Raw genomic sequence first — 20,403 nt, 5'->3', positions numbered from 1 at the left:
TCGTGGAAATAGATGACACCTAAGCTAGTTCCTGACTGATAATAAAAACTATCAGCGGAAGATGTCCAGTATATTTTATCTCATACAGTTTTCTCAACTATCTTGAAAGGTAAGCACCATGTCTCTAATTTTATACCTAACGAAACTGAGGCACAGCAGAGGTAAAGTCACACAGCTGAGTCCCCTCTTCTGTGAGTTTTCTAGGAATAATTGTGTTGGGTGGTAGGGATAAGGGTAGCTGGAAAGTAATCCTTAACTATTACAGGTTAATGTTTTACAAATCACTGATAAAACGGAGGATAATAAAACGTTCAAATAGAGTATCAAATCCATGGGCTCTGATACATAAAGCTTACTTTATGGCTTGAGAGCATTTCAATTCCTATTTTTTCTTAATGTATTAATAAAAAGTTTTAATAATAACAGTCATCAATTTGCTTAGATGAAATTTTTTAAACTCAAAATAAACTATAGAAATGTAAAAATAAAGTTAAAATTGATGATTGCATATATAGATATATAGATATATAGATATATGAATATAGGACTACAGAATCAAGATTGTTCTACTTCCCAAAGGAATGTGGATCACTTAAAAACCTGCTCTTTTTAACTAAAATCAGACACAACATTATAAGGGACTAAGAAAATTGAATCCCCAGACCTGGATAATGACCACTCCTAAGTGTTTAAAAGAAAATATCCAATTAAAGGGTCCAAAATAGATGCTAGGGGGATAGCGTAGTCTGTAAAGAGCTTGCTGTCACACACAAGGACTGCCATAAAAAGCCAGGAGTGACAGCCTGTCCCTGTGACCTCATCATCCCTGGCGCTCACTGACTAGCCAGTCTAGTAGAACCAGTGAGCTCTCAAAACTGACCTTGTCTCAAAAAATAAGTGGGGCTGGGAGGTGGTGGTGCCCGCCTTTAATCGCAGCACTTGGGAGGCAGAGGCAGGTGGATCTCTGTGAGTTCCAGACCAGCCTGGGCTACAGAGTGAGTTCCAGGACAGCCAGGGCTGTTACATAGAGAAAAAATAAAAAATAAGGGGGAAAGCAATTGAGGAAACCATCGACATTGACCTCTGGCCTACACACAAACATGTATACACATGTCCCACAAACACACACATAAAACTTCAAAAAGACTGAGATAAACTTAAATACAAAAGAGCCCAAAGTGGTTTTTATTCATTATTGGTGTCATCTGAGATCCTCAACCATTTTGTTTCTATTTGAGATCTTCTTGGGAAAACAAATTTCTGGGGAGTGAAGCTGTACTGTGGGGTGTGAAAAAGCCATTTTTCTGATACAAGCTCAGATATGGATTGCCAGGGATTATTTGCACTAAGAGGTGCTCTCGGGGGCTGACGGTAAATGGCAGTGATGAGTCCATCTCCACTCTCACATTTAGCAGAAAAAACTCTTTGCCTTGAAAGTTTGACTAAGCCATTCTTTTCACCTACAGACAACGTCTTGATGGGATAGTTCTTTTTCCTTGGAGCTTGCTTTCTTGGACCATTCCATATTTGGGTCTTTTCCCCAGCAGACAGAATTGGAATCAAAGTCTTCTTCCCTTTGCCAGGAAAACACTTTGGTTTATCTGAAACCGGAGAAGACACCACCGGCTCTGCACTTTTAGCTCCCTGCAATTTACTTACATTCATACACATTGCAGTGTTCACCGTGTCAGAACTCTGCGCGCTGCAGAAGTTTAATTTAGACAAGTTTTCCCATAATAAAGAGCCGTTCTTAGAACCTTCGGAGCGCAGCTGGCTCATGCCTTGAGGCCAAAACCTCCTGCCCCGGAACCTCTGGATTTCCCTTAGAAGGCTGCAAAAGATCAGAACGTGTCAAGTGGCTGTGTGTTCACACAGATAATCACAAAGTCTACTTTCTGAGACAGGCAACAGAAACAAACTCACTGCAGTATTCCCTGGATGGAAGCATGGGAAGACCCCAGGTGAGTTGACCTTAAATCAAGTGACCTGTACAGATAGCTGACTGCCTCCATCATGGCGTGATGGCAGAAGTCACCTGACAACAGTTGGCCTGCTGGAGAGAAGGAGGGAAAAGGAATATTAGAATTCTTAATTACCAACTTTATACATTTCAGAGAAACCTGAGAGCATTTATTACACCGTCTGCTGTAATACCCCGCCAAAAGCATTTCACCTGCGCCTTGTGTGAAAAAACAGATACAAATGAGAGGATGCTGGGCCTGGAAAGAAGGGGCAGAAGCTGACTTACACTCTGGAGAAATGAAGATGTTGATGATATGAGAGGAGGAAGAGACAGAAAAAGGAAGATGGGACCAGGTCAATGCCTTAAGTTAAAGAGACAGTAAGCACAGCTTGAGCCCCTCAGGAGAATCTGCAGAACAGCTCAGTGTAGAGAGCTTGCCCAGCATGCACCAGGCCCTGCATTCCATTCTACACACACACACACACACACACACACACACACACACACACACACACCACTTGACAGTTGCGGTTCCAGATAGTTCTAGAGTAGAAAAACAACTTCCACTGTGGCTTAAAGAGTTTCGTGATGACTAACAAGTGTGTTTCTCTCGGGTCAGGTGACACAGGGGACATTTAAACCATGCACAACATGCTTTCTTGATTACAAACGCACTGTAAAGCTGGTCCCAGGAGGACACTGACCTGGCCATGTGATACAGGCTGCTGGGGAGGTGAGGGCTACGAGCATGGATGTACGCCCAGGAGCCTGTGCTCATTACGAGGCACCTGGCTGTAGTCACCATCTGTCTGTAGTCCAGTAAGAGCTCCGTGCCATCGTGTACCTTCTTACAGTACCCATATACCTGTGGCTCACACCTGAAGGTGTACCCAAGTGTGAAGGAAAGCTTCTCCCTCCCCGTGCCTCTGTAGGCGGTGCCATGGGCTTCCAGTGCATGTCCATTCCACGCCTCTCTTAGACATGGTCTGGTTCGTGGTAGAACAACCCAGCCTGGCCCTGGCTGCCGCACTGGCCGCTCACTCTGGACTGTAATGGACATCATTGACTCCTACTTGCATGCATTCTCCCTGCAGCTGTCTTCCCTAAGTCATGCTGCCTGCTGCTTTTTCTGTAAATTGTTGGGGGTTATCTGCTTAGCCATCTGCAGCTCTGTCCTTGCTTTTGAATTTTCCCATGATGCCCTATGATGTTTCAGCTGCCCTCTCAAGATCAGTAGCATGCCCATTTGAATTACTCAGTTGTGGTGCTGAGTTCCAGGGATTTTTAACTGGCCTTAAAAGGAAAAATGGAGGGGTTAGGGATTTAGCTCAGTGGTAGAGCACTTGCCTAGCAAGTGCAAGGCCCTGGGTTCGATCCTCAGCTCAAAAAAAAAAAAAAGGAAAAAATGGAGAAACACAAAACATGCCATGGAGCTCACCCACCTCCAGATCCTGCAGAAACTGTTCATTCTCCAAGGAGCTCTTTGGTTGGTGATATAGAGGTAAATTTTTACAGGCACAGCTTTGCTGCTTCATGGCCTGCTGCCCAGGCTTCTTCCAAGCCAATGCCTGACCCCCAGGGCCTTCCTCTGGGACCCAAGGCAGACCCATAGCTATAGTTTTGACCTTGGTGTCCTTTGACACAACCTGATCCTCTCTTCCTGTCAGCAGGTAAACTCCCAGGATCAGGCATCCTTGCCTTGGCCTAGCCCCAGGGAGAAGACAACCATCACAGCGAATGTGAATTACTGAGGAATTTCTGGGCCTTCTCCCACAGCCAACTTTTGCTCTGGGTGGGGAGAGAACCTACACCTAGTTGCTTGTTTCTGCTGGTGTTTTTATCTCATTAAATCCTTAGAATAGTCCTATGGGCAGACATTATCCACCTCTGGACAGTAAGAAAATGGAGGCAGTGATGTCCACAAGCTCAGAAAATAGTGCTGCTGAGATTCTCGGTCCTCACCATTACAAACATAACTCCACAAGCAAGAAAGAACACTCTTCTGCATGTTGCACGTATTCCTTAAGAGAGTCAAAATCAGCCGGGTGGTGATAGCGCATGCCTTTAATCCCAGCATTTGGGAGGCAGAGGCAGGCAGATCTCTGTGAGTTCGAGGCCAGCCTAGTCTACAGAGTGAGTTCCAGGAAAGGCGCAAAGCTACACAGAGAAACCCTGCCTCGAAAAACAAAAAGAGAGAGAGAGAAAGAGAGAGTAAAAATCATCATCATCAAGCCAGAGAGATGGCTTGGTGGGGAAAGACACTTGCCCCCAAAGCTGGATGACCAAGATGGTGGAGGAAGAAGTGGCTCCTGGGAGTTGCCCTCTGACCCCACAGACCCAAGGCATATGCACACCCACTCACACAAATAAATAATTTTTTTTTTTTTTTTTTTTTTTTGGTTTTTTCCAGGACAGGATTTTTGTGTGTAGCCCTGGAACTCACTCTGTAGACCAGGCTGGCCTCGAACTCACAGAGATCTGCCTGCCTCTGCCTCCCAAGTACTGGTATTAAAGACATGGGCCACCATCACTGGGCCAATAAATAATTTTTTTAAAAAAATACTAATATCACGAGGAAGGAATCCACCTGTGTGGTACATCTAGGAGGAGACCCTTACCAGGTTCTTCACTTCCTCTACAAAACCCAGGACACACTAACTGCCTGCAGCTAGTAGTTCTTCTCCACAGCCATACTTCTGTTCCCCAGCCAGCTAGGTTCGAGCATGATCCAGAGTCAGCCAGGTTCATTACTCTAATTAAGTAATTTGATTAAGTACCAAGTAACAGATAAGAGTTGGGATGAAAAGGAATTGCTTCCTATGAAAACTAGACTAGATGCTTTAGAAAGATTCACTCCCATGAGATGCTAAAACATGCCTTTAATCCCAGCACTCAGAGGCGGAGCCAGGCTGGTGAGTTGGAGGCCAGCCTGGGCTACCAAGTGAGTTCCAGGAAAGGTGCAAAGCAGAGAAACCCTGTCTGAGAGAGAGAGAGAGAGAGAGAGAGAGAGAGAGAGAGAGAGAGAGATGCTAAGACAACACTCATTGTTTCCCAAGTATGAGAAGGCAAGACAACCATAAAGACAGGACATCAGGTGGCAGTCTCGAAGGATCGGACCCAGAGACTGAAGCACATTTGCCCTCACTCTTCAGAAACCCAAACTAGAAGTTGTGGGCCATGTATTTCAAGAAAAAATGACATCCACTTCTAATCCAAGAGTCCACTCTTAAAGTGGAGAGAGACTCTATGAGGTATTTATTGGGGAAAGAGTGGACATTTATACCTAAGTCAAAACTAAAATGTAAGGTTTGTCTGAGTTACTAAGTTTTGGATCAAAGGATCAACTTCTGTCAGCAGGGGATTCTGGCTGAGGTGAGAATTTTGAAATCAAATGCAGGAAAGAGACTGCCTCTCCCTGCTGAGAGTCCCCGCTGGCACAATTAATTTCCTCCTGAACTTGACCCAGAAGATTGACATTTCCTCTAAAGAGAAGCCCAGTAAGAGGGAGGTCGCTTGTGTTCATCTGTCATTCTCCATCCAAAACCTGCTCAGTACAGAGCATTCACACAACGGGAGAGGAAAGGCACATTTCTATTCTTTCCTCCCACTCAATAGCAAGTTTACAGCATTTATCAAAGAGCTATGAGACGGCTCCTGCCAGAGAGAGCTCGGAACATAGATCACAGAAGGCCTCGCTCACGTCATAGTTGGCAACCTGCTGAAATCTCTGGAATCTACAGCTTTATTATACTAAGGCTTGCACTTGAAACTGGAGCTAGGAAGGCTTAAGGAACAAAAGAGATTCAATTTAGTTATAAATGCCTCGCAAAAGTGGTCTCAGGTGGAAGATGAAGGACCCACCACCTTCCTACAGATGCAACATTTTAACGTTTAAACTTTACTATTATAGTCTCATGCAAAAAAAAAAAAAGATCGTGATTATAAAATAAACCCTAATTATCAAAACTTACTGGAAGCCCCCTCTTTTCATACCCTGTTGAAAACTAAACTGTATTCAACTTGTCCACCTACTGTAATAAATAAAATTAGGAGGAAGATGCTAAGACACTCAAGCTGGCAATTATCATTGTTAATACACAATCTAAAACAATCTGGAAAGTCAACTAAGGACAACCGCTTTCAGTGGGGGAGAATGATTTGATTTGTTTCCTTCGGTGGTGTTAGCTAGGAGCAGCACCATCGTCTCAGTGGAACAACCCAGGGCACAACTGTGTGAAGACCATACCCTGCTTTACCCACGGCCCCTCATACAGCCAGCATGCTGACAGAGTAAATGCCAAGTCCCCTGCCCCTGGGAATTCTCGGTCTGTTTGAGGAGTTGAAAATGCACACAGTAGGAACAAGAATGATGGGAAAGGGTCCTTGAGCTCTGTGGTGGTTCTGACCCAAAGTCTAATTCAGAACTATTACATTGGCGATCTCAGGGAAAGCTTTGCCAGGGAATGACTCCCTAACACTTATTGCCCTGGCTTCAGAGGAATATGACCTGTCAGACTCTTCTCTCATGCCCCTCCCCCACTGCTCCTGCACACCAACCACAGGGACCTTTTCAGTTCCATCCCAGCCTCAAATATTCTGTCCCACTCCTGGACTTTGCTTACTGAACAACTTCTCATCCTGCACCTTCTGTTCCTGCAACACTTCCTGGAATACTTCCCCTACCTGGCTCATCCAGCAGAGGAAGCATAGTCCCATGGTACACTTGGATTTTCCCAGAATAGTACTCTCCTGGCTGTACTTAAGGTGTTATACCTTGTGGGCTACCTCCTCAGGAATGTTATTCTACCTCTCACCTGGATATGTAAAAACCTCTTTTGTCCTCAGACCAATTGGTAAACAGTTCAGCTCCCTAGACTTGCAGAACTACTAAATTACTAACTCCCCTGCTGAGCTTAGGCGAGAAGCTGGTGGGAGACGCCTAGCTTTGTTTCTTGTGCTAATGAAGCTCAGACTATCTTGCCTGCAGACCATCTCGCCTTGAGGAGGCCTAATGGTTCTCCAGAGCAATTGACTGAGAACAAAAGAGGTTTTTACATATCAAGGTGAGAGGTAAAACAACCTTCATGAGGAGGCGGAGAACCTCCTACCCAGGGAAAGAAAGGGCAGGCATTTTCTGTAGAGTCGGACAGAAGAGCATGACGTGAGAGAAGAGAGGACGTCAGAGGTTCCATAGAGCTTAAGCAGATCTCGGATAGAGTTTTCTGAGTGCCAGGAGTACAGAGCAGCAGGGATGGAGAAAGAGGACAAAGATGAGGCTGAAAGCATAGGAGTTAGTCGTTAGCTAGACTATGAGCTAGGGAACTGAATGGAACTGTAGTTATGGAGACAGGATTTCATCCCAGAGAAATAAAGTAGACGGATAAAGAGCTTGGTATGTCTAGAGTTACTCCTGCCTTGAATGCCTGGTGGAACTATAGCTGAATTGATATAATTTTGTCACAAAGGAATAAAGTTAACAGACATAAGAACATAATGTACATGGATTTTTCCCCCTCAGATCTCACACAGGACAACATTGTGTCAACTGGGGTCTCCAAGTAGCACTGCACAATTTAAGTTAAACAATTGTGTACTTAGTTGTGTGACAGCCTTCTCCCGTAGGTGAGCTCAGCTGAAGGCACAGCTGGGCTCATCTGTCTTGTGCTTTGCTAGCTCCCCAGCAACAAAAACAGAGATTGACATGTGAAAGGCACAGTAAATATTTGTTGAATGAGTTATTAATAATACCTGAACAATTGAAATAACTGCCTGATAAGAATGTAAGAAGTAATTAACGTACAAATTGTAAGGATTCTGTCCTTAATCACGTCATCAGACGGCAGCCCAGCCTAAGAAGTGGGTGGGCCCTCTGTGCATCCTTTTTCTCTTTTGCTCTCTTCCCTCCGCACGGTCTCTCTATTTCTCTGGTCCTTTCTCTCCCTCTCTCCCTTTCTTTCTCTCTCCGTCTCCCTCCCTCTCTCCCTCTCTCAATAAAGCTCTAAAAAGGTAACTATTGCTCTTGACTCCAGCACTCTTGCTCCGTAGGCATGGCCGCCCTGGGCGGCGGCCAGCCACAAGCAGTGACGATTTAACCAACATAAATCCCTTTAGTAACCATACTTACTTTTCATTTTCATTTTTTAGGCAGGCTGATCTCGACTAAGGCACTGAGGATGGCCTTGAACTTCAGATTACAAGTGTACCCCAACACACTGAGTTTATGCAGGGCTGGGGATGGGACCAGAGCTACCAATATGCTATACCCCTAGTCCCTGTACTTGCTTTTCTAAAGAGAGAAGGGGAATCAGGATTAGCTAAGGTTTTTCCTCCCTCCTGTGTGAGCTTGCTTGCTTGACGAATGCAATGTTGGTAAAGAGAAACCAAGTCTCTTCCTGTTAGAAAAAGGTACAGACAATAATAGCTATAATAATAATAACAAACATATAAATACTTAACTTTAGGTAGTAAGGAACTATGTTAAGTATTAAGTAACACTTATTAAAAGCATACAAAATGTGTAGGAAGGTTTAAAAAAAGGCAAGGGTTAATTCATATAAGATGGACAGGGACTTCTTCCCTAGGACATTGTTGGACAATCCTATAAAAAAGACCAAATGAGATTATATTTCTCCTTTAAATGGTCAATTAGATGCTGATATCTGGTGGTGACACCTGGGTTTCACTCAAGTTTGGTCCATATTGTCCCCCACTGGACATGCAGCTGGGACCTGGGCAGAAGTATCAGCACAGTGTCCTCTCCACTGGACACACAGCTGGTGCCTGAACAGAGGCATCATCACACTGTCCCCCACTGGACACACAGCTGGTTCCTGGGCAGAGGCATCAGCACACTGTCCCCCACTGGACACACAGCTGGTGCCTGAACAGAGTCATCAGCACACTGTCCCCCACTGGACACACAGCTGGTTCCTGGGCAGAGGCATCAGCACACTGTTCCCCACTGGACACACATCTGGTTCCTGGGCAGAGGCATCAGCACACTGTCCCCCACTGGACATCTGGTTCCTGGGCAGAGGCATCAGCACACTGTCCCCCACTGGACACACATCTGGTTCCTGGGCACAGGCATCAGTTGCTGCTAAGGTACTGCCTAGGACAGTTACTTGAACTGACCTCTCCTACCAAGTTTCCTGTTGTTTGCTCCTTACACAGAAGTCTCATATAACAAGCATCTGATTTCACAGTTAAACTTTGATCTGTAAACACAGCTCACATGAATCAAGACATAGAGGAAATCATTTCCCTGACATTGCCCTTCTACAGGGTTTTCGTACGGAGGTTCTGGTACTAGCCCAGCCAGCTTCACACTTACATGCTCCACCTATTAACCAGGACTTATGGTAATCATGATGTCAAAGGATTTTCCTCGTCAGCTTTGTCTCTTGATGTTCCCCACAAGGTTCAGAAAAGCTTCTCAAGCTCTTAAGCCATCGGTCTTGCCTGTACCTGGGACAAAGCTGCCAAGAGTTCTTAGGACAGTTTCTTGCCTATCCTTCTCCTGCAAAGCTGCCCTGACTGCTTCCTAATGCCAGGGGGAGTTACAGTCTCATGCTGTGTGACACAGAGGCTACCTGGCCCATACAGCACACCCCAAGGGCGTGTGCTTCCTCACAGGGCTCCCTATGTCCTGAATCTCTGCCATCAGTTCAGTTCTGTGACAGCCCTCAAATCACCTGTCCTCCGAGGCACTCTAACTGCGGCCTCTCCCCCACCGCTACTTTTGTAGCTCAGAACATTTAGTCTGTGCCCTAAAACTCCTAACAGCATTTAGGGGGACCTCTGAGAAGGGGGAGGAGGAAGGATGGGCAGAGAGACAGGAAAGGAGCCAAGAATAGGTAAAGGATGGTGAAGTTCCAAGATGGCTGGTTTCTTCCTCCTCCTCCTCCTCCTAGCCTAAGACAAAAACCTAGTAGCTTAAAAAAAATCCTTATTGCCCTGTTCTTCTACCAACAGGGCCCCTACTGAGGAACTGGCTACTCTACACTACACAAGTTCCAGGCCAGACCAGAACATGTTACACAATAACTGGGGGCCAATCAGTCAGCCTGTCTTTCTTCAAACTGAAAAAGCCTAAATTAGGGGAGGAATGCTGTGGAATAATGCTTTTGTACACTGGTTTAATAAAACACTGATTGGCCAGTAGCCAGGCAGGAAGTATAAGCGGAATAAGAAGACCAGAAGAATTCTGGGAAGAGGAAGGCTGAGTCAGGAGACACCAGCCCACCATCCAGGGAGCAGCATGTAATGGCACACAGGTAAAGTCACAGAAAACGTGGCGACATATGGATTAACAGAAATGGGCTGAGTTTAAGTGTAAGAGCTAGTCAACAGTTAGCCTAAGTGAATGGCCCAGGAGTTTTAATTAATATAAGCCTCTGTGTGTTTATTTGGGTCCAAGTGGCTGCAGGACTGGCAGGTGAGAGAGATTTGTCTTGACTGTGGGCCAGGTGGGACACAGGAAAAGTTCAGCTACAGAGGAAGACCCTTCAGAGACATTAAAAATGTCCAGCCCTGAGAGAGAGGCCCCTCTGCTTTGCTGTATGTCCCTGGGTGCCTGCCATAGGTGTGTGTTCCCTCACCCCCCAGTAAAAGCCTTTCTTCAATTGCTGGGAGAAAGAAAAAGAAATTGGATCACAGCAGATTGAAAACAGGCTGCAAATCTGAGCCATTTTGTATAGACTTATTTCAGGAGTCATAAAACTCTGCCCTTGACACTGTTACAGATGCCGACTTTCTGAAGTAAATGGAAGTCATCTACTTCTGCCATAAGCTAGAGACCCAAACTGTCACAGAACAGACTGTGTGGAGAAATTAGAGCAGACATACCAATTCCTTTTCCAAATATTTTCTCTAATTTTTTGCATCTGCATTTTCTGTTCTTAGATAAAACACTTCACAAACCTCAGCCTGGAAGGCTTTATAGGAAATAGAAAAAAACTGTTTGTTCATGCACCATACAGTTACACCCCTAAATCCATCCACTGAAAACATTCTTTTGCTGCTCAGACAGATATTTTTGGCTTTTTTTTTCTCTTCAGCAAGTGACCAAGCTGATGCAATCATTTTTTTACTGAGGAAAAAAACCCACCACAAAGAATGAAAACTGGCATGGAAAACCATCTTTGTCTTTGCAGGGCTAGAGAAGGGCTAGGGAAGGTATGTTCTTATGAAGGCAAAGCAAGGACTACAACTCCAGCCTCTGGGGTTCACTCACTTGTTTGTTTTTGAGACAAGCTCTCACAATATAACTCACACTGTCCATGAACTCTCAGTCCTCCTGTTCCCTTCTTAAAAATGCTGGGATGACAGGAGCACACCACTGTCCCCGGCTGGGGTGACAGGAGCACACCACTGTCCCCAGCTGGGGTGACAGGAGCGCACCACTGTCCCCGGCTGGGGTTACCACTGTCCCTGGCTGGGGTGACAGGAGCACACCACTGTCCCCGGCTGGGGTTACAGGAGCGCACCACCGTCCCCGGCTGGGGTGACAGGAGCGCACCACTGTCCCCGGCTGGAGAAGAACATTCAAAGATCTATGGATGGAAGGGAAATAGACTACAACAAAACCTGAAGGTGCTGGGCCAGTGGACGGCTTGGTGGGTGTGGTGGTCTGAATGAGAACAGACCCCGCAGGCTCACACATGTGAAGGCCTGGCCCGTTCTTAGGACGGTCTGGTAGACTCAGGAGATGTGCCATTGGGGGTGGGCTTTGAGATTTCAAAAGCCCACACCAAGCTCACTCTCTCTTCCTGCCTCCAACTTGAGAATCAGACGTGAGCTCTTAGCTGCAGCTCCTGTGCCATGCCTCCTCATCTGCTGCCATGCTTGCCACCACGATGGGCATGGACTCCCCCTCTGAAACTGTAAGCCAGCCTCTAGTCAAATGCCTCCTTTTGTAAATCTCCTTGGTCTCTTTGCAGCAATAGAAAAATAGCGAAGCTGGTGAGTAATGGCACTTGCTGCCACGTCTGAATTCAATCCTCTGAACCCACATGATGGAAGGAGAGAATAACTCCTGCAATTTGTTCTCTGACCTCTACATGCACATACACACACACACACACACACACACACACACACACACACACACACTAAATGTAATTTTAAAATTCATTTTTAAAAAGCAAGTATAAACAGGCAGTGGTGGCACATGCCTTTAATCCCAGCACTCGGGAGGCAGAGGCAGGTGGATCTCTGTGAGTTCAAGGCCAGCCTGGGCTATAGAGTGAGGTCCAGGACAGGCACCAAACCAAAGCTACACAGAGAAACCCTGTCTCAAAAATCCAAAAAAAAAAAAGCAAGTATATAGATATAGAGCAGGAGTTGCTTCAATGAAGCCATCTTTAAAATAAGCAGAGCATGCAGATGAAGCAGGGACACTGCCCTCTCAGGAACGGATGGAGTAGTTACCTAGTTTACACAAGGTGTCGCTGAGGCTGATGCTCAGCTGCTTCCTGACAAGCTTGCAGGTGGCCACAGTGTCTGAATTCTCCTTGATTTTTATTACTTGTTTATAATATTCAGTTACTTGCTTCTTTTGCGATCTAAAAAACAGAAATTCAATTAAAGCTTTGCATTGAAGAAATATGGCATAGATTCATTCAACAAACATTCTCTAAATGCTGACCTTAGGATGGGGGAGCAAAGGAGAGTAAGTGAGTATCAGACCCTCCCAGTTAGTTTAAAGAGTAGAAAATGAAGCCAGATCCATGGATGTAACAGTGTGGGCCTTTTTTTTGTTTGTTTGTTTGTTTTTAATAGACAGAGTCTCAGGCATCAAAACTCCATATATAGCCAAGGATGACCTTGAACACCTGCCTCCTGTCCTGGGCTCTGGGACTGTAGGCATGTACCATTCCACAGAGTGGAGATTTGCTGGGGAGTGAAGCCTTAGTGCATGTTAGGCAGGCATTTTCCCAACTTAGCCTCATCCTCAGCCCCTGTTGTTATTGTATTATACTATTGTTATTGTTGTTGTTGTTATTATTATTATTATTATTATTGCAGTGCTGGATATGAAAGCCAGGGCCTCTGTGGTAGTTTGAATGAGAATAGCCCCCATAGGTTCAAATGTCTGAATACTTGGTCCCCAGTTGGTAGAACTGTTGTTAGGTGTGGCCTTGCTGGAGGAGGTGTGTCACTGAGGGTTTCAAAATGCTGGATCCATTCTCCTACTCTCAGATTGAGATGTGAGCTGTCAACTGTTCCCACTGCCATGCCACCGCGGACTCCACCCTCTGGAACTCTAAACCCAACTAAAGACTTTCTTCTACACATTGCCGTGGCCAGGCTGTTCTGTCGCAGCAATGGAAAGCTCACATGCTCATCCTCAGCCCCTTGAACATGAGCTATACCCCCAGCCCAGGGCTTTGGGCTGTAACGTTGAAAAACCTTCAAGAAGATGGTAGGCTCACACTGACTGCGCCTGGGTGGACACTGGAGGCTGCACTGAGGCAGCACAGGGGGCAGTCAGACCAGAGTCAAGCCCTCTGATGCGTGCTTACCACTTACCTCACCAAACACCAAGACAGTAGGTAAGCTGCTGTCCAACCTCACAGCCACTCGGCAACAGAAAAGAAATCGGCGTCCAGCAGTGAGACACAGCACTCACCACCCCTCGAGTTCCTCCCTCATCAGTCAGAAAGGACACCCACCGTGGGCTCATTTAAACTCAGGGACTACAGATTACCGTTAGGCCTCAGAGAAACCATCACACACAGCTAAGGTGCCTATTAACATATCAAAGCCGACTCCAGCCACCAGCTTCTCCCAGCCTTGCCCAGCTTTGCAGGCAGCCCTTACAGAGTCCTGGCTCCTCCGCTTCTCACCCGCCCCTACCCTAGTACTCTCCAGCCCCTGAGCTTCCCTTCCCTTCCCAGCTCCTCTTCCCTGGGTAGCCTCGGCCTTTTTGACTCCGTTCTCTCCTGGCTTCCATCTCGGTCTGCCATTTTTGGCTCCTGGCCCCCTCTCAACACCCCCCTCCACCCGGCCTGATTCAGTCAGCCGGCCATGCTCAGGAAGGACTCTTCCATATGCCTCTGGCTCATTTTCAGTTATTAGTCTACTGACTGAGAGCAGGGAGATGGTCTTAGATAAGTGGAAGGAAGACTGGGGTGGAAAAGGACACCAGGACACAGGAGGAGAGGAGAGGGGGACCGCGAGCCCAAGATGGGGTAACTTCACAACTGAAAGAGCACCCCCGGATGTCCAGTCAGCTGACTCCCCTAGGAACGAGCAATGCTGAGCCCAGGAAGTCTGCCACTGGCTCACAGCAGGGTCCTGTGAGCTCTACCGCCCTCTTCTACACCTGGATATGTGAGGAGCTGAGGACTGAGCCACATCTCAAAGGCTGCTGAGGCAGGTGAACAGCAGGTGAGTAGGACCTAAGGCATGGCTGACTCTGGCCTTGATCCCCACAGAACAGCAGCCAGGGCCTAGGCCTGCACAGAAGCCCATAGCAGAGCATGCCCACTTACAAGTCCTGTCAGGAACACTGGGGAGCACTCACAGTAAGCACACTGGAACCCTGTGTCCTTACCTGTTGCCAAAGCTGCCACTCTGTGGGCCCAGAGTTTTCAGAATGCCTTGTAGCAGGTCCCCTACAAACACGGCAGGACAGAGCCCTCAGGAAGGGCACATCCCCACTAGAGACAAAGAAGCAGGGTGCCCCTGATAGGTCAGTGTACACCCCAGACACCAGAGAAATGGGAGAGGGACCCATTTCTGGAAATAGTCCATAGAAACTTACTTTTCATTATCTTCTAGTAAAAAAAATAGCAAATCGGCTAAAAACTCCATAATTTCTCCAACTAGTACGTTCTTGTCACCAAACAGACGTCTTCTGATATGTAAACACTCTTGAAACTTCAGTCTTGCAACAGGCACATTTCCAGCAGCCAACCTGAGAACGAAACACAGGCCCGTGGCTTTCCAGGCATGGAGAATGCTTATAGAAAATGGCCCACATTCACTGGGCTGGCAACAATTCTCAACAATTTTATGACAATCCTTTCTCTTACATAGATATCTGTCCAGACAGATATGTGTAAACTGGGGATCAAGAACCTCAAAAACACTCAGATGTATGTGTCTGTGTGTGTGCGAGTACACATGTGCATGTGCGTGAGCATGCTCACCCCCGCCAGGAGGGGGCAGTGCTAGGGATTCACCCCAAACCTTATACATGCTAGTAGTACTTGCTCTAGCACGAGCTACACCTGCCTGTCCTCAGAAATACCTTTATAAAGAAACCAGAATAGCCAGGCATAGTGGAACATGCCTATAGTCCCAGCATTTGAGAGGCTAAGACAGGAAGATCATGAGTTCAAGGCCACTCTGGGCTATCTGGCAAGATTTTTGACTCAAAAAAAAAAAAAAAAATCCAAATAAGAAAGAAACTACAAGGTTTGGGGATTTAGCTCAGTGGTAGAGCGCTTGCCAAGCAAGCACAAGGCCCTGGGTTCGTCAGTCCTCAGCTCCAAAAAAAAAAAGAAAGAAAGAAAGAAAGAAAGAAAGAAAAAAACTAGAACTTCTCTACCTCAGCCCTACAGTGTTGTGGGATATTTGTACATTGTGTAAAGACAGATTGCTGTGATTGGTGTAATAAAAAGCTGAATGGCCAATAGCTAGGCAGGAGGTATAGGCAGGGATTCCAGGGACAGAGAGGAGTCTGGGAAGAGAAAGGACACCAGCAGATGCAGAACAAGAGAACAAGCAGGATGTGCAGGATGAGAGGTAACAGCCACAAGCCACGTGGCAGAATGTAGATTAATATAAATGGGTTAAGTTATAAGAACTAGTTAGGGGGGCTGGAGAGATGGCCCAGTGGCTAAGAGCACTGGCTGCTCTTCCAGAGGACTTGGGTTCAATTCCCAGCACCCACATGGCAGCTCACAACCATCTGAAATGAGATCTGGTGCCCTCTTCTGGGGTGTAGGAATATATGCAGACAGAACATTGTATACATAATAAACCAATAAATCTTTAAAAATAAAAAAAAAAGAACTAGTTAGAAACAGGCCTAAGCTACAGGTCAAGCTTTCATAATTAATAAGAAGTCTCCATGTCGGCCGGGTGGTGGTGGCGCACACCTTTAATCCCAGCACTCGGGAGGCAGAGCCAGGTGGATCTCCATGAGTTCGAGGCCAACCTGGGCTACCACGTGAGCTCCAGAAAAGGCGCAAAGCTACACAGAGAAATCCTGTCTCGAAAAACCAAAAAAAAAAAGAAGAAGAAGTCTCCATGTCAATATCTGGGAGCTGGTGGGACAGAGAAAGACTTGTTACACTATACATTTTTGGGGGGAGGGTAATTTCATGTAGATCTGTCCTACACATTGTAGGCAGCATTCCTGGCCTCCACCTCTAGATGGCAATAAAAATCTTCCTGCCAGTGATGTTAACCAGAAAGGGGTACAGATATTGCCAAAAGTGCCTTGAGAAGACCCCCAGACCGGCCATGGCTGAGGCCTACTATGCTGGAAGACAAACATGCCAATGCTCAGCGTTCAACTAAATGGTTTAGATGATAGATGTGGCAGCAGGTACCGATCAAATATAAATATAAACATGTGCTGTTGAGACAGGGTCTCATGTTAGCTTAAACTGGCTTTGAACATTCTACGAAGGTGAGGACAACCTTGAATTCCTCATCCTCCCGTCTCTGCCTCCCAAGTGCAGGGATTACAGGCATGCATCATTGCGCCCAACTTCCGCTGTTCTGGGAAATGAACCTGGGACTTCATGTACACAAGGCAAGCATTCTACCAATTGAGCTGCATCCTCAGACCCTAAGCATATTAATAAAAAGAATAGGAGCTAATACAGAAAGCAAGGAGAACTGAAAAAAAAATCATGCTTACATGAGAACACCTTCAGTATATTTCATGGTAGCTTGATCGCGGGGACTATCGGTCACTAACTTGGAGATTTCAGTAGCATAATCCAAAATGTGGCTCTCTTGTAAGAATTCCTCGGAGGCTGATTTCACTAGGTTATTCATCACTCTGACTGCATGAATGGTGGCAGAGAACACAACGCTTGAGGTTTGTCTATCCACACAAGAGTCAAAACGTAAACAGGCCTAGTATTTGATACCGTTCCTTCGTCATGCCAAGAACCAGGGTTCTTCTGGACAAATCAACCACTGGCCTACACATACTAGGGTTTGTTTCCATACAAAGTGTCTGCATGCATGCAGCAGTCAAAGGGCCAAGGAACAAAGACAATAGTTTAAACCTGAAGAGTAGATCTGTTTTAGGGTGATATAGGTGCACATGAGTGTGGAGGTACAAGACAGACAGAGAGAGAAAGAGAGAGAGGGGGGGGGGGAGGGAGGGAGGGAGGGAGGGAGGGAGGGAGGGAGAGAGAGAGAGAGAGAGAGAGAGAGAGAGGGAGGGAGGGAGGGAGAGAGAGAGAGAGAGAGGGAGCCTGAGAAGTCAGAAGATAACCTTTAAGTTTCATTCTTCGGGTACCATACACACTTTTTTGTTTGTTTTTTTTTGTGTGTGTGTGACAGGGTCTCTCAGTGGCCTGGAACTCACTAACAGTTGAGGCTGGCTGGCCAGAGAGGCTTGGGGACTCAGCCATCTCTGCTTCTTCAGCACTGGGGTCACAAGCATGTGCCACCATGTCCACCTTCTTACATGGGTTCTGCCTGGGCCTCCAAGTGCTGGGATTAGAGATGCACCTTCACGGTTGGCAGCGGGTAGTTTTCTTTAGCATCACCCGGTGCTCCCCATTCCTGGGTTTGCTATCTGAACTGCAAGGACTGGAGTGGCCTCTGTAGGTGTCGCCTACCTTTCTGCTTCATTAATTCCTGGCTGGTTTTCAAGTCACTGAGCGTAAACCGCAGCAGATTTGACCACGCTTTCTGAAAATACGTGAGTCCTTTCTCAGTCATCCCAATTTCAAGATACAATTCTCCGATGGCATTCTGAGCTTTGAGGAGCATTTCTGTCATGGATGGGCTCTATACACAATGACAAAGGCAACCACTCCTGAAAACAGAGATTGCTGGCAGCGGCGGCTACAGCACCCACCACATCACTTCTCAGGGAGATTTAAATATTTATCAGATGAACTGCTATGGTAAAATCTTTAGTAGCAAACACGTAAAAATAAGAATCCATTTTGGATGTTTTCACAGATTATTAGTTAATGGTAACACACCAATGCCTTATGTGTGTCAAGTATTCCAGAAATAGATGATCCAGGTGATCCCGCATGCCTGAGTGGCTGGGAATGCTGCTTGAATTCAGTGGGACCAGAGAGTTCATTGCTTTGTACCTGACACCTTTGTAATATAAATTCTGCTTACTACCTGTAAGGAAGAAGACGTCATAGCCTATTATAGATTGAGATTGCTCAGAACTCATCAGAGTCACAATTAAGCAAGAGGCGTGGCTAGGCCCCTCTCCTCATCTTGTCTCAGAATTCTAAAGCTTGGAAAGTTACAGGTGTCCTCACTAAGTGACTAAGCCCACGAGAAAAGGAGGCAAGCTCCAAATGATTCATTAAATAAGGCTGTGTGCCCTAAATCAAGGAGATGAACTAAGAAAGGGAGCAAGCCCAGGGGACAGTATGCCATATATGTGCGGGTGCCCATGGAGGCAGAAAAGGGTGTCAGATCCCCTGGAACTAGAGTTACAGGTGGCTGTGAGCCACAAGACATGGGTGCTGGGAACCGAACCCCAGTCCCCTGAAAGAGCACTCTTAACCACTAAACCATTTCTCCAGCCCCTCCATTTAAAAGGTAATCTTATTGTCAGGCACAGTGGCACATGCCTCTGTTCCCAGCACTTGGGAGGCAGAGACAGGCGGATCTCTGCAAATCCAAGGCTGGTCTGGTCTACAGAGTGAGTTCCAGGACAGCCAGGACTACAGAGAGAGACCTTGTCTCAAAAAACAACACCCCCCCAAAAAAAAAACTATATTACATTGGTGTGTGTGTGTGTGTGTGTGTGTGCATGTGTGTATGCATGCATGTGTGCACACCATGATGTACATGGGTGGTCAGAGGACAGCTTGCCTTGCAGGAGACAGTTCTCTGTTGTGAAAGATTAGTTATAGATGTGTTACATTCGTTTGTGCTATGGAATATTTGTTTAATGAAGCAAAGATATGTTGCATTCTTTATGTTGCATTTGTTTAACTCTGTTACTTTGCCTGTCTAAAACACCTAATTGGTCTACTAAAGAGCTAAATAGCCACTGGGCAGTGGTGGCACACGCCTTTAATCCCAGCACTTGGGAAGCAGAGCCAGGTGGATCTCTGTGAGTTCGAGGCCAGCCTGGGCTACCAAGTGAGTCCCAGGAAAGGCACCAAAACTACACAGAGAAACCCTGTCTTCAAAAACAAAAACAAAAAAGAGCAAGGCAGGAGAAAGGATAGGCAAGGTTGGTAGGCAGAGAGAATAAACATGAGGAGAAATCTGGGAGGAGAGGACAGGGAGCAAGAAAAGAAGGGGTCAGCCACAGAGCCACAGAGCCAGATACAGAATAAGAAAGAGAGAAGAGATATACAGAAATAGAGAAAGGTAAAAGCCCAGAGGCAAAGGGTAGACAGGATAATTTAAGTTATGAAAAGCTGACTAGAAACAAGCCAAGCTAGGGCCAGGCATTCATAAGAAAGAATAAGACTCCGTGTGTTTATTTGGGAGCTAGGTGGCGGACCCTCCAAGAGCCAAAAGAGTAAAGAGAGTTAAAAATAAAAACCTACATTTTGGCACTCAATGTGGGACTATCTATCCATAGGACTTTAGAAAGCTCAAAGTTTAAAAAAACAAAACAAAACAAACCATGGACACAGCTCCCTTAAGAAGTTCTGCCATAAGCAGAGTACTTAGACAGGCTTGTTCACACTCAATAGAAACAAAAATCTAAGTAAAAAACCCCTGCCACAGTGCAGGACACGGGCACTCCAGAGCTGGGGGTTGAATGCGGCTCCAGGTCAAACAAATCTCCGACTAGATCTCAAGCTTCAGGCTGGATCTCACCAGTGAGAAGCAGGTGGAGCCAATCAACAGAGCCATGTGGAGGACCCAGCTGTAGCTTAGCAGTTTAAAGTTTGCTCACACGGTCAAAAAAGACTAGAGATGTGCAGTAAAGACAGATCCAGATGGAAAAAAAAACCTCTAAACAGCTCCAGTGTGTTTTACAATGTGTATAGGCTTAAGAAAGAAAGAAAATGGGTATGGACAGTCATAGAAAGAAAGAAAGAAACAGCTTAAAAATAATAAAGTCTTTAAAGAGAGAAGTAAAATAAAAAAAGAAGAAGAAGCCACACAGAGATGGGAAATACACAGCGAGCCTGCGTCCTGTATGTTGCCATGTTGATCTTGAATTTTTGGTTGTTGATGAACAACAGCTGCTGAGGGTTGAAAGAGGGATTGCTGAAATAAACCAGGCTATGTGCTTTAGG

General features: G+C 46.1%; 1 protein-coding gene across 1 annotated transcript in view; it reads right to left on the bottom strand.

Annotated features, from left to right (window-relative positions):
* Positions 1-1,179: 1,179 nt before the first annotated feature.
* LOC118570839 (tetratricopeptide repeat protein 41-like) overlaps positions 1,180-20,403 on the bottom strand; it is a 59,207-nt gene continuing 39,983 nt past the window's right edge. The window contains exons 11-16 of the mRNA XM_036169489.1: positions 17,782-17,953; positions 16,845-16,992; positions 14,733-14,885; positions 12,395-12,528; positions 1,924-2,053; positions 1,180-1,831 (exon numbers count right to left, since the gene is read on the bottom strand). Of these exons, the coding sequence (XP_036025382.1) occupies positions 1,186-1,831; positions 1,924-2,053; positions 12,395-12,528; positions 14,733-14,885; positions 16,845-16,992; positions 17,782-17,953 (1,383 nt within the window). The 3' untranslated portion in view covers positions 1,180-1,185. The remainder of the gene's footprint in view (positions 1,832-1,923; positions 2,054-12,394; positions 12,529-14,732; positions 14,886-16,844; positions 16,993-17,781; positions 17,954-20,403) is intronic.

Source organism: Onychomys torridus, chromosome 20 (assembly GCF_903995425.1).
Source record: "Onychomys torridus chromosome 20, mOncTor1.1, whole genome shotgun sequence".
In the NCBI taxonomy this organism is placed as follows: Eukaryota; Metazoa; Chordata; class Mammalia; order Rodentia; family Cricetidae; genus Onychomys; species Onychomys torridus.
Note: the sequence above shows the minus strand (reverse complement) of the source record. Positions and strands in the feature narration are given on the sequence as shown.